The sequence below is a fragment of the Microtus ochrogaster genome, linkage group LG9 (assembly GCF_000317375.1).
Source record: "Microtus ochrogaster isolate Prairie Vole_2 linkage group LG9, MicOch1.0, whole genome shotgun sequence".
Taxonomy (NCBI): Eukaryota; Metazoa; Chordata; class Mammalia; order Rodentia; family Cricetidae; genus Microtus; species Microtus ochrogaster.
Window position 1 is genome coordinate 15,827,555 of NC_022034.1, and position 14,078 is coordinate 15,841,632.

At 39.7% G+C, this 14,078-nt stretch overlaps 1 protein-coding gene across 5 annotated transcripts in view; it reads left to right on the forward strand.

Annotated features, from left to right (window-relative positions):
• The window catches only part of LOC101983738 (nesprin-1-like), a 191,322-nt gene that overhangs the window by 8,012 nt on the left and 169,232 nt on the right, over positions 1 to 14,078 (forward strand). For all 5 annotated transcript variants that reach the window (XM_013352283.2, XM_013352286.2, XM_013352284.2 and 2 more), the window contains exon 2: positions 738 to 1,010. In XM_013352283.2, the coding sequence (XP_013207737.1) occupies positions 944 to 1,010 (67 nt within the window). In that variant the 5' untranslated portion in view covers positions 738 to 943. The remainder of the gene's footprint in view (positions 1 to 737; positions 1,011 to 14,078) is intronic.

The window sequence follows — 14,078 nt, forward strand, 5'->3', positions numbered from 1 at the left end:
GGCAGAAATCTTTAATAAATAAATAAATGAAACAGAAAAAAACAATTAAAATATGATATAAATTAGTAAATTTACACTTTAAAAAGAAAAACAAGGCAAGTGAGCCTCTCTTGCGCAGAGTATGTTTCTCAACATCAAGGTTTCACTAGCTGACTTGTTCCGGGCAACCCACTTTTTATTTTATCTGATCACGTGCTTTATTGGTCGGGTTTCTGTTGCTGCAACAAAACAGCACAACTAAAAGGAACTTAAGGAGGAAAGGGCAGGTTTTAGCTGATGGTTCCAGAGGCAGAAGCCAAAATGCATCGTGGTGGGGAAGGGTTGACATGGCGGCAGGTGTAGGAAACAGATAAATCAACTGTCGTCCATACAAGGAGGCAAAGAGAGGGACCAGAACTTGGAGCAAAACTATTAACCCTGTAGGGCCATTCCCAGTGACGTTCTTCCTCCAGCAAGGTCCCGCCTCTTAAAGGTTTCATAACATTCCAAATCACATCACCAAATAAAGATCAAGCAATAAATATGTAAAACTATGCAGGATATTTCTCATTCAAACCACTACAGATCGTAGCAGCTTTAACACTTACTTACTACTTTAAGCTTTCTAGTCTTTTCTGTATTAGTGGTTTCTCTTGATAGTGAGTCAGACACTAGAGTGGAATAGGGCTCATTCTCATTTTGCACTATGACTAAGGTGAGTATTTTTCATATTGTGTTTTTATTGTTTTGTGTTTCAGGTTCTTGAGTCTACATAAGAAGGCTCTCTGTAACGTGTGTGTCACCATGAGAGAATGTTGTCTCCTCATTGATCACCATGAGTACTTGGGGTTTGTCTGAAAGCTGATAGGTATAGACAAGACTGCACATGTCATCTGAAGCAGTGTAGAATCACCCCACACTGAGGGACAACACTTGGCATTGGTTCCATGCTACAAGAAGGACCATGGCAACATCCAGGACATCTTCGAGATCCCATCGGGACATTACCAACGTGATGCAGAGGCTACAAGGTGAGCTGGAAGCATAGTTTTTATATATGCACAAATGAAAGTATCACTTTATCTCAGAATGTCTTCTATTTACTTGGTCTTCCATTCAACTTCATAGAGTTACAGTGAAGAAGAGAATAGTCTGGGTGTCTTTTGCTTTAGCATGTTTAAGAAGTTTGTGCTGTCTTGTGATGTCATGGACTCCATGTGAAAAGAAAAGACAGATATAGCTCATTGTGATTACGTGTCTGCTTCAGTGTCCAGTTGCAAAATCACTTATGCCAGTGCTGTTCTGATAGGGTTGCTATGGCAATGCTGCCCAAGCAGCTCCTTGTCTAATCAGAGATCTAGGTTTACTGAGAACTTCCAGTCAGGTACCTTACCTTGTGCTTATCTGTCTGTGCTGATTTGTGACATTAGTATTCGTTGGACCTCCTTCCTGCTTATTGTTGGAGAATCCTTGTTCAACAAAACAACAGATCTGGTTGAAAATAGGACCTCAACCTCCTCCTACCCCCAGAGACTGAAAGTTCTGATTGGTTTTATTCAGCCGTAATGATCTCAGACTTGAGTGTGCATCTTGCTCTGTGGAGATGGAATTGTGTTCTCTGTCTGTATGATTTGCCTGTATGCCAGGGAGAGACTATTGAATCATTTCATGCACCGGTGGCATCGTTTACAAATGATGGGAAGGAAACTGATTAATATCCTTATCAAAATGTGCAGAAGATTGTTCTGGTTATGGAAGTTCACCTATGAGTTTGTTAAAGGTGACATTCTCTAGATAAGTTACATGCCGGCAATAAAAAAAACAGATGTGGAAAAATTTGAAGGGACTCCTGCAGGGTCAGATTACAGTCTTACTTAGTATTCTTTATCTTGTCCTTGCTGAATGACAGTCCTTATTATAGAACCCTTAATTGGGAGTGAGAGAGACTAAAGAAAATTTGTGTTTTAATGTTGTTTTATTATTTTTCTAATGGTCATATAATTTTCTAAAGAAATATGTAAAGGAGGGGAAAGAGTTGAGGTCTCACCTCTACCCCACACCAGGTCTGCCTGCTGTCTGTATGCTTTAAGTTCCATTTGCAAAACACAGACCTAGTCCCCAACTGTTGGACCTTCCCAGGACTATGTTGTAAAGTTCAGGGCTGCAGTCTAGTAGATGGATTTGGGATATAATCTAAATGCTGTGGTATGGTGAATTATTCAGATATTCGTAGAAGAATAACAGCTTGATGATGTGTCACATTTGTTTTTCGGGTTGTTTAGATTTTTTCAGAAGCTCGTTAATGGTTTTATGTATTGAGTGCCCTGTAAAACTGATGGTTTTGTTATATAATTGAATGACTGTACTTGTATAAGTCTTTCTTCTTTTTCACCAAAGTTATAGAAAGTCAGAAGGATCTATGACAGACGCTGAACCTTGGGATTTAGGAAGAGGGCATTTCTAAGCATGGATCATCTTGTATATCTAGCTGATTAATGGACAGGGGGTGAGGCTTGCTGCAGAATGTCACCTCCAGCTGGCACCAATGGAAGAAAGAGAGGGCAGGAAGTGAAATGATCGTGCTGGGTGTCTGCTGCCACATTGATCTGCTGATTCAGCCGGCAAAGTGCATTTTCTGTTCTCATTGTATGTCCTTAAGATGCTTTGCATCCACAAGGGGTGAGCCCTTCTGGCAAAGGAAGAGTCCTCTGTCAAGGGGATTTGGAAGCCCTGCTTACTAACTGGAAAGTACTGACAAGTGGCCAAGATCCTCATACCGAGGACTGCCATCATTGGCCAGAAAATTAAGACAAATGAAGAAATTACCTTGAAGAGAGATGAATTTGTACTGATTTAAGTAAAACCATATTTGCTGTTTTCAAAGTTAAAAATTCATAAGAACATTTTCTAGAACCTTCATTTTCATTGCTGAGGCAGATGATACCCGCTTTTATCCCTCCCATCAGATTTTATTTTCACTTCAGGATCATTAATAACTAATAAAGAGCAAGGGGCTTTCAACAATGCAACCTGGCTTTACCATCCTGCTTACTTTGTCTATAGCCACATTGTTGACTGTTTTCTCTGCTTTTAATTTGTAGTCCCCGCTCTCAGAATTCAAGTGCACACACAGATCATGACATAATTCTGTTGCTACTGGAGCAGTTCAATCGTTCACCTTTGCCAATATTTGTGCTTGTCTGAGCATAATGTTTTAGGCTGGGATCCTGAATTATGCATGAGCAGTCAGACTGCATTGCAGAGTTCATTTGCGCTTTAAAGAAAAGTTCGATAACTTAATCAATTCTAATCTAAGCTTAAAGGAAAACATAGGAGAATATTATATAATATAGTCATCTAAACATTTTAAATGCGTAAAATTAGTGTATATATTATATATGATGTTAAATAATTATTAAATATATAAACAATAAATAAATAATAAATAAACATATTCATGTATATTTAAATGCTAAAGAGACATACTTAATAGAAGTTCCTGGGATTAATATATATATTCTCTCAACTCTTTTGCTTACAAATATGTTTACAGGCAGCCACTATATTTTAAAAATCTTCCATAGAGGCCCTGGGTTACATTTACTTAGAATATTTTTGACTTTTCTCAACTACTTCTCATTTATTTGGAAGCATTAACTTTCATGGATTTCCAGATGAATATGTCAATGACAAGATGGCATTGTGGCATTGGTGTAACCTTATAGAACCTTCTCGAACGAGTGCTGATCCCTAAACAGATGGCAATCAGCACGCTAAACCTTATATGGAAAGCAGTCTCCTAAGTGTGTAACATTAAGCCAGCATTGGTGGCACCCATGATCCAACCCTCAGGAGGCTGAGGCAGGATGATGGAGAGTTCCAGACCAGCTAGGCTAGAAAATTAGACTAAATCTCAAAAAAGGAAAAAAAATGTCTTCAAAAAATAGAATGGTTCTTTTCATGGTCAAAATTTGGTGTTTTAACCCGGAGAATAGTCAAAAGAGGAGCAAACAGGCCATCATCTTTCCCTTGGAGATGTGTCAATGGTGTTCGCTAATTTGTTGCTGTGCGGTGATCATTGCCTTCTCCTTCAATATGTTTACAAGTAGAAGGGCAGTGGCAGCACCTGGGAGGCAGAGGCAGGGGATCTCTGAGTTCAAGGCCAACCTAGTCTCTGTGTCGACAGCCAGGGCCACATAGAGAAACCCTGTCTTGAGAAACAGTCAAACAGGCCGGGCGGTGGTGGCGCACGCCTTTAATCCCAGCACTCAGGAGGCAGAGGCAGGCGGATCTCTGTGAGTTCGAGACCAGCCTGGTCTACAGAGCTAGTTCCAGGCTAGCTAGATATAAGTACTTGGCCCTTCGTTCTACTTTTCAATCAAGCATTTTTTCTACTTTGATATGTCGCAGTGGACTTAGAGAAAACTAAACCAAACACCAAAATTAAATTGCTGTTTTTGTTTGTTTGACTGTTTCTCTCTCTCTTTTTTTTTTTTGTTGTTTTTTTTTGTTGTTGTTGTTTTTTCGAGACAGGGTTTTTCTGTGGCTTTGGAGCCTGTCCTGGAACTAGCTCTAGCGTGGCGGTTACCTACTTCCGTGTCCCCAGAAATGTTTCAGTACAAATACTCTTTATTGGCAACTAAGTACATGATGTCAGTGCCCAAGTTTCTCTAATGAATCCCTTTGCAAAATGCAATTCAGACTTGTTCAGTACTGACAGGAGTGAAAACAGGTAATGAAGGAAGCTCTCCCAGCTTGAGACTATGTCTTGCAGTTTGGTGAATGAATGCAGAAGTTAGTATGGGAAGCAGGAGGTGTTGGCTAGTGTTTCCTGACCAAAACTGTATGCCATTCTGGGCAGTAATGTTGGCATGATCTGAGCCAGCCAGGAGGAAGTTGGGTGATTAGATATTTGAGATCTTCATTGAACTGAAGACTTATTTGGGCACTAGAAACCTTAAAAAGTAATCTCACACCTTGAGACACCTACTTACCTTAAAGTAGGCTCCCCCCAAGCCCCATTCTGTTTGGGGTTAAAGTTTGAGAATTGAATGGAGACAGATGTGAAGAGGTTCATTTAATGGCACACTGTACTGGAACGCTGAAGACCTGCAGCAGATGTAAATTCCAAGATGTTGAAGGTTGAGAAATTATATTAAAAATCAAACTGAGTATTCAACCTGATTTATAAACATGATGTGTGTTTTAATTGGGGGCCACCATTGAATTGCAAGTGTTCTGAGGATACAATTTCATGATTTGGAGTAATAAAGATTATCTTCTCTAATTCATTTTTTTAAAAGAGATAAATAGTTCACATTTCTGAGACTGATTAATGCAAAACCATGCATTTAGATAAGGCAAAACAAGACTAGAACCTCTATAGTTACGAAATTGCCAATGAACATAATTATATACTTCCCTAAAAAATAGAAAAAAGAAAAGGAAAGAAATCTCAGCTTGTTTAGTTTTGAATGTTAATTATTTTAATATCCAGTTTTCTACCAAAACATTTAGGTCAAACCGATTAATCATGGTGATAAATGAGCGATTATTCTTCCTGCCTCTAGATCTATTTGTGCTAATTAAACAGGTGAAAGTGAGACTGATAGTGTTTGCCTCCTTTATATAAAATTGTCAACTTTACCCATCGTATTACTTCCTGTGTACATAGAAATACCTGGGATGGCAACATTTTTGGGAGAAAAGGCTTGTTTTGGATCACAGTTTTGAAGATTACACGGCAAGATCAAGTAGTCCCATTGCTGTGGGCCTCTGGTGAAGGTGGATACCCACATGGTCATGCTATGGGCTCTGGTGTAGCTGGTAGCACAAATAGTTATGCCGTAACCAAACAACAAAGGGAAACAGGACTGACTCGGGTCCTACAGTGGCATCTGAGGGCATGCCCCCATGTCATACAAACCTTCCAAAGGCCCACATTCTATGAGGTCATTGAATTCTCCAGTGATGCTACCAGGCACCATCCTTTCAATACAGGGGCTTTTGGGGGTCAGTCAACCTCAAACCATGGAACCAGTAATTAGGACATACTATAGATACTTTTGGACACATCCAGTACCTTTATAGGAATTTTTTTACTTGACATGGGCTTTTGTTTGGTTTGCTTTTTCCAGATAGGATCTCACAATGTAGGCTAGCATTGAACTCATGATTCCTCTGTTTTAGCTTTTCCAGGGCTGAGAGTATAGGCCTTTGCCCTAACCCATACACACCTAGTATCTTTTCCAATTTGCAAAATAGTGACAAATGTTTTCTAAATATTTATTTGCATTTTAATTATTTATTTCTCTCTGTGTGTGTGTATGTGTGTGTGTGTGTATGTGTGTGTGTTCATGCAAGAGCACATATCACAGCATACATGCGGGGGTCAGAGGGCAACTTCCAGGGGTCAGTGCTCTCTTCCCTCTGCATGGATCCTGGGGATTGAACTCAAAGTGCCTTTATCTGTTGAAGAATCTCTCCTGCCTTCTGAACCTTTATGGAATGCATGCATGTCAGATTAGCCAGCCCATTAACTGGGTGCCTTTGAAGGTTACTAGAAGTAGAATGGAGTAGTGGTTGAGAAGGATCAGGAGAATGAGACAGACAACAAAGAAATAAAATCTTTATCTTTGATCAGTTTTAATTGCAGCTTTCAGTGGGGCTGTGAAAAACGCGAAGTTCCTTTACAGTTCCCACTCGCTCTATTTCCCACTTTAACTGGATGTTAACTAGTGGTCTAGACTTTGACAAACAGCCCTTCTTCTCTCGAAAACTTTGCTGTGTGTCTGGTATGTTTCTTTCCACCTGTGCAATCTTGCTTTACAAAACGCAGCTATGGGAGACAATCCTGCAGTTTCCCTCCTATGGTTAGACTTCTCTTTGGCCCGCCAACTCACAAATAGCAACAAGGAGACTTATCATTAATTATGAGAGTTCAACCTCAGCTTAGGCTTGTCCCACCAACTCTTAAATTAACCTTGTTTTTTATTGGTCTACATTTTACCATGTGGCTTTTCCCCTTTCTTTCATGCTGTATGTCTGACTCTCTCCATGTCTCATTGGCATCTCCTCTGAGCCTTGATTATCTCCTCCTACTTCCTATCTCTGCCTGGAAATCCTGCCTAGACCTCCTGCCTCGCCATTGGTCACTCAGCATAGCAAAATATCTTCGCACAAATATTCTACAACTCTCTCCTTTACAGCACATACAGAAAAGCCTTAGTAGCCGGGTGGTGGTGGCGCACGCCTTTAATCCCAGCACTCGGGAGGCAGAGGCAGGCGGATCTCTGTGAGTTCGAGACCAGCCTGGTCTACAGAGCTAGTTCCAGGACAGGCTCCAAAACCACAGAGAAACCCTGTCTCGAAAAACCAAAAAAGGGGGCTGGAGAGATGGCTCAGAGGTTAAGAGCACTAGCTGCTCTTCCAGAGGTCCTGAGTTCAATTCCCAGCAACCACATGGTGGCTCACAACCATCTATAATGAGATCTGGTGCCCTCTTCTGGTGTATATATGTTAACAGAACATTGTATGCATAATAAATAAATAAATCTTAAAATGAACAGAGAACACAAATCTTTCCCAAATGAATGATTATATTTTGTTGCCACTTAGATACGTAGATAGTTTTGGGACTCTGATGTTTGGAGCATATTGGTGTGTCCACATTACTTTTATACAGACTAAATTGGCTATTCCTATATAATGCTATGTGCTGCAAGCCTTTATTTTGTAGAACTATTTGATATATCCTGTTATATGAAGGCCACAGGGCTTCGGGGTCTTTACTGACCTACTTAATGTTGACTATCAAATAGAAAAAATAGAAACGCAATGTTAAATCCCAAACAACCGAAGTTTTCAAATGCTGTTCTGTCAGTTGGTCAGATAGAAATCAAATTGAGTTGGAAATTATTTGTATGTAAGTAGGTCTTAGACTGGGTATGAGTATCCTTTATGACACTTGAGATTGTTTAAATGTTTTCAGTGTCCATGGCCTATAAAATAACACATTCTAATGAATTATTTTTAATGTACTGCTTTAAGCTTCTTGCCCACGTGACAATAAAATTATTTCCTTAACCTCCCAACTGAAGTTTCAGCCAACTGGTTGACTTTCCCATATTTAACTATTGGCCATTTTAATTCCTTCACATGATCTGTGCTTCAGTCATGCCCAGAAGGTATGCTGAGTCTCCTGGGCACCTTCAGGATGAGTTCAGCTCAGAGCTCCTGAACCTTGGTTACCTTCAAAGCCCAGTTTACATACAACTGTGTCCGGGAAAGCTTTTTCATCACTATAAGAAATTCTTACTCCTTGCTCTAAGTTCCTCCACACATCATAGCACCATGATTGCAGTGTGTATTGTTGCTTGGCAATTTTTGAAAATATGAACAAAGTAGCTGGTGATTTTGCAAATACATGAGAAGTGCTTCCTGAGAGAGGCCTGGTGTAGGAGGACCTTCTGTATTTGTGTTGATTTCATTGGTTGAATAAAGAAGCTGCCTTGGCCTTTTGATAGGGCAGCCCTTAGGTGGGCAGAGTAGACAGAACAGAATGCTGGGAAGCAGGGAAGTGTGGCAGACACCATGATTCTCTGATCTGGGACTGACTCTGGTTAGGATCTTTCCCAGTAAGCCACAACCTTGTGGTCAACACAGATTAATAGAAATGGGTTAATCAAGATGTGAGAGTGATCCAAGAAGAGGCTAGATATAATGGCCAGGAAGCAATTTAATTAATACAATTTTTGTGTGGTTATTTCGGGGTTAAGCTAGCTGGGCGGCGGGACACAGCCCACTCCTTCTACTACAAAGTCTTGCAAGTTGGTTCTCTCATTTCCCACTCCCCCAACAGGAAGCTTATGGCGAGAAAAATAATTCTGAAACTTATTTTGGATACCTTACATCCTAGAGGTCATCCACAGTTCCCAAGAAGGAGCTGAGTACCTGTGACTGTGCACTGTAGAGGGTACAGCTTAGGCATCACCAGTACAGAGAGAGCAATTACAGATATGGAATTCACCGATGCCATCCAGGGAACATGACCATGGTCCAACAGTAGTGTATTCAAAAGCAGAAGTGGAGAATGAAGAGAGTTCAACACAGCACACTGAAATACTACAGTCGGTGTTGAAGGAAGGAGAGAGACGGGAGATGAGTCAGAGAGGAAGGAACTGATGGTGCTTAATGTCGCTCATGTTTATGTATGTCCCTTTCCGTAAGTTCATTAAAGAAAAGACTGTGTGTGTTTTACACACTGACCATCAGGCCTAGATAGGTTCACGGACCTAAAGTTCAAAATCATTTCTAGAAAGCAGAAAAATGTTTCTGTTCATGACTGCAAGGAGTTTCAAGATGCTCAGAAGTTGTTGAGGAAGAGAAATTTCTTAAAATCTTATTAAATATAATTCTCTACTTTATGTGGCACTTAAGAGGAATTGGGACGTACTATCAGGGTTTTCTTAATTGGACACAAGGAAATCTTCTGTCTTTGTAGAGTCTGGTACCCTGCTCAGAAATAAATATAGTCCTCATGAGACTAGGGCTACATCGGTGCTTTTCAGACACCTGGATGGGACTGTCACATCTCTCCTATGCCTTCCTTTATGCACTCCTCCCCCTCATGTCTTCACTCAAACTCCTTATTTTTCTAGTTTATTTTCACATATTGCTTTCTCCAGATCTGTCATGGTTTATTTGGCTCCTTCAGGGCCCAGCTTCACAAGCAGGGAGGAGAATGTGCAATATCCGTGTCAATATCTGCAAACACTGTCAGAACTGTAGGATTTCCTCTCCTGCAGAGCACTGTTGCTAAATTCGGGAAAACGCTAATCAGTAACCGTGGTGGTAGCACTTCAAGCCTGCCAGCCATGGATCCGCCTGGACTGTTTGGATAGTCTCTGTATGATGGACAAAGACTCCACAGGTGACCATAGACTTTAGATTTTCAAAAATGTATAATACAAGGGATCACATGGTTATAAAGAAGAAAAAAAACAGACTTTCTGTTTCTATGTTAGATCTTATATGTTTTATGAGACTCACAATAAAAAATTGCTTCTCAAAATTCTGTTTTCTTTCAGATTTGAACTAATGGGGAATTAAACATTTTTTTTCTGTGCAAACTTGTATTTAAATACATAAATTTCTTTTTCCCACTCTTTGGGATAATCTATATGATAATCTATAGTTTAATCAATTATTATATGTAGATATCTCATTTACCATATACTGTTTTATTTTAAACAATTGAGAAATGACAGTAAAAGTAACGTCAGACATCCAAAAAAACTGAAGACAGGCCAATACCATGGTTTTGTTTTCTCAGATGAATTAATAGAAACATAAAAGAAGTCAGTGACACCCCAGCCAGACTTAGCACCCAGTGGTCTATGTGTGACTTTGATATGTATACAAGAGTTCGTGGGTGTAGTGAAGTTTGCTGAAGCATTTTAAGAGTGGTTTCTACCGTAACTCGTGTTCTTTTTCTTCCCCTATTGTTCACAATGACCTCTTGGATTAAAAACAATTCCTTCCTCTTCTGATATTAATCTTTCGTATTTAGTAAACACTGGTCCCCACCCACATTAGAAACAGTATTTACCTTGAATTCTGCAATCATTCACTCTTGTTTGCTTCCTTTCTCATTACGGAAGTCACCGACATTGTTCCCTTGAGCCCCTTTTATCTGCTTATTCTATTTGTTGTGCTGACCTGTTCGTGGGCTTGGGAAGAATTCTGCAATTCCTAGCATTTATCTCAGTGGTTTCTATTGCTGGTGGCATTGTTTGTGGTTGTGTAACATGGTGAGCCGCAGCGTTCATTTTGCCAAGAACTACACTAACCACACATCTGCAGCGGGCGTCTTCAGATCCTCTGCTTTCTCTAGATGTCTCACAGATTAGCTCATTTTATTCAGATTTCAGTGAGATGGGATTGGATACTCCAGTGTGTGACTGGCCGTGCACTGCTTGGATGGTCAGTAGAAAAGGGAAATGCTGATTGTAGTGCCAGCGTCAAGGAGCTTGGCTAGGCTCTCCACTGGATACATAGCAATGGATTGCACACAACTCAATGCCATTTTTTTTCCTTTCCTTATTTGAAATCCTGGACCAATTCATTATAACCCTCAAGGTCTTTTCATCATGGTAGAATGGGTCTTCACCCCCTGGCTCCTCTTGATCACCTGCTTTTGTTTTGGTTCATCCCTCTATCCTGTGATGCTTCAGTCCTAGCCCCTTTCTAGCCAAGCCTTGAACTCTATCTGATCTTATCACATCATCCCTCTTCCCCATCAATCTTTCTTCCCCAGGCTGCAAAGCCCAGCTCAATACCCCTCTAGGATATGTAAATACTAAGTATAACCAGTCAGAAGAAGACATTCTCTTTCCATGTTCTACTTTAGACAACTTTTATATTAAAGCATCCACTGCACCAGTCTGCATGGCCTTGTTCATTTATCTACATTTGTTAGAATTTTAGATACTCCAGAGTAAATGGTACAGCTTCTGCAATAATTTTTTTTACCACAAATAAAGTGTTTATTAAAGTCTTCTCAGTTGTACGCGCACACATTTAAGAATTATTTCATAGATATACATTGAGCCCAGATCCTCTCAATACAAACATGAAAATAGCACAGAGCACTCAGGCTTAGGGAGCAGCAAATTCCAGCAGTGAGAAAATAATATGGAAGAATTGATTAACAATGACAGATACAGTGATGGCTGAGTACACATTTGACGAATGAGTGAGTCAATAAATTTCCTCAAACGGATATACATATCAATTGCACAGATTTAGCAAGTGGAAAAAAATGTCTAAATTGTTTTCTTGTATTTATTTTGAAATTCTGAGTTGAAGATTTCTCATTTCATTTTTCCTTTATTTATTTATTATTATTGCATCATTATTATTATTGCTATTAATTGTTATTTTGAGACAGGACTTTGCCATGTAGCCCAAACCTGACTTGAATTTGCAGTGATCACCTGCCTCAGCTTCCTGGAAACATGCTGTTCTTACAAAGCACAGCCTGCTACTTCTACATAAGCTAGTCTGGTTGCTTAGATCAGAAGTGGACCTATAAATTGTGGTTTGGTATCTTCCTTTTGGGAGGAATGAACAAAGTTCTAGAGCTATGAACTGATAAAGGGAGGTCATGATCAGATATGAACGGGGTCAGGGTTCTAGTCTCCTTGGCACTGTAAGAAAACCAAATCCTGTTACAGTAGTTCACGGTGCTTTGAGGCTGTTCTTTTGCATCTTGAGGTCTTTACAGACAGGAGACAAGTCTAGCTATATAGTTTTCAAGGGTCTAGAACAATGATTCTCAACCTTCCTAATCATGTGACTCTTTAATATAGTTCCTCATGTTGTGGTGACCCCCAACCATAAAATTCTGTTGTCACTACTTCATAACTAATTTTACTACTGTTACAAATTCTAATGTAAATATCTGGCATCCAACCCCTGTGAAAGAGTGAGAACTGCTGGTCTAGAAGGAAAATGCGAACACTGACTCCTTTGTTCAATTGCTGAGACTAATTTCATAGGTATTATAACCTGAGTTTGTGTGAAGTCCATAGATGCACTCTGTTGTGTGACTCAGCTTGGACACCCGTGAAGCCAATCCTGGGGGATGACACTCTGCAGAACTTGGGACCCTAAGGGTTTTAGGCTATCCCAAAAGAGACAGAAAAGAATGAGGAGGAGGAATGAACTATGAAGAGCTCTTTACATCTAGATGTTTTAAAAATGAACCTTAAATTGGTTTATATGAAAGAGAAATGAGGAGACTCTCTCATCTTCATCAGTTCATGGCTGAGCTCACAACTAATTCTTGAGCAAGGTGAAGCAAACTCATCAAAGGTTCACTATCCCTGGGATTATTGATGGCCTTATCTTCCCGACTACAAGACAACCTACCATAAAAGTCGATTTGCAATCACTTAGTCAGTTTAAAATTACCCATGTCTTTCTTCAAAGGCAAAAATCACCTTGAATATTATTTCTTATATTACTTCATACCCAAAATATCTAGATTATACTCAATGACCATGATGAAAGAGCAGCAATTATTTTTATTTCTAGGCATGCACAGGTTAATTACATCCCTTTTATCAATCCCTACAATTAGTAATTTTGTGACATTTGTGATATATTGCTGTATAAAAAGATACATTGGGATGTAGCTTAGTTGGTAGAGTCCTGACCCAGCATGAAATAAGCCCTGGGCTTGATCCCCAACACTACACAACCTGAGTATAATGGCCCAGGCCTGTAATCCCAGCCTTCAAGGAGTGGAAACAGAAGAATTAAGAGTTCAAGGTAATTTTCAGCTGCATTGTAGGTTCCAGGCCAACTTGAGGTACATGGTGCCTTGTGTTAAAAAAGGAAAGAAATGGGAAAAAAGAAAAGAAATTGTGTTGAGATATTTTTTCTTTTTTCTGACTTTTTCTCATTCAGCAAAGTTGTGAAAAATTCCTACAGAGAACATAGGTCTTGAATTTGTAAATCAAAAAACAAGAAACTATTTGAGAAATCATTGCCAAGTTCATGGTTCTTATACAGTATTGACGAGCTACCCTGATTCTGCCCCGAAAACTAGTGATGCTGCTGGTTCGTTCCCATCATGATTATGGGCACCTAAATTAACAATAACCAGGGACGTTTCAGACTGAAACATGTATTTTTAAATACTTACTTGATCTCAGGAACTCATTCTAAGAAATGCTAGCATCCCACTCGTATGATGACTTCTTTTCAAAATAATCACGAACCGTGCTGTCCTATTCAAACAAAGGACAGTCACTTTTGGGATATTTGGAAGTGTCATATGTTTTCTTCTCTTTATGTTTTGTCCTTTAAAAAGAGTATTATAGTTCACAATTCATTGTTCTTAATTTTGCGATGAAACCACAGATTTCTAGAACAATGAGGTGAGTTAGTACTTCATCTTTGAAGTGGGAGATGACAGCTCATTCCTGTGGTCATAATTACACAGAAGGCTGAGGGACAGGGTCACTTGGGCCTACAATGTTGAGTCAAGACTGAGTCACACAGCAAGATGTTGGAGGTTGAGAAATTATATT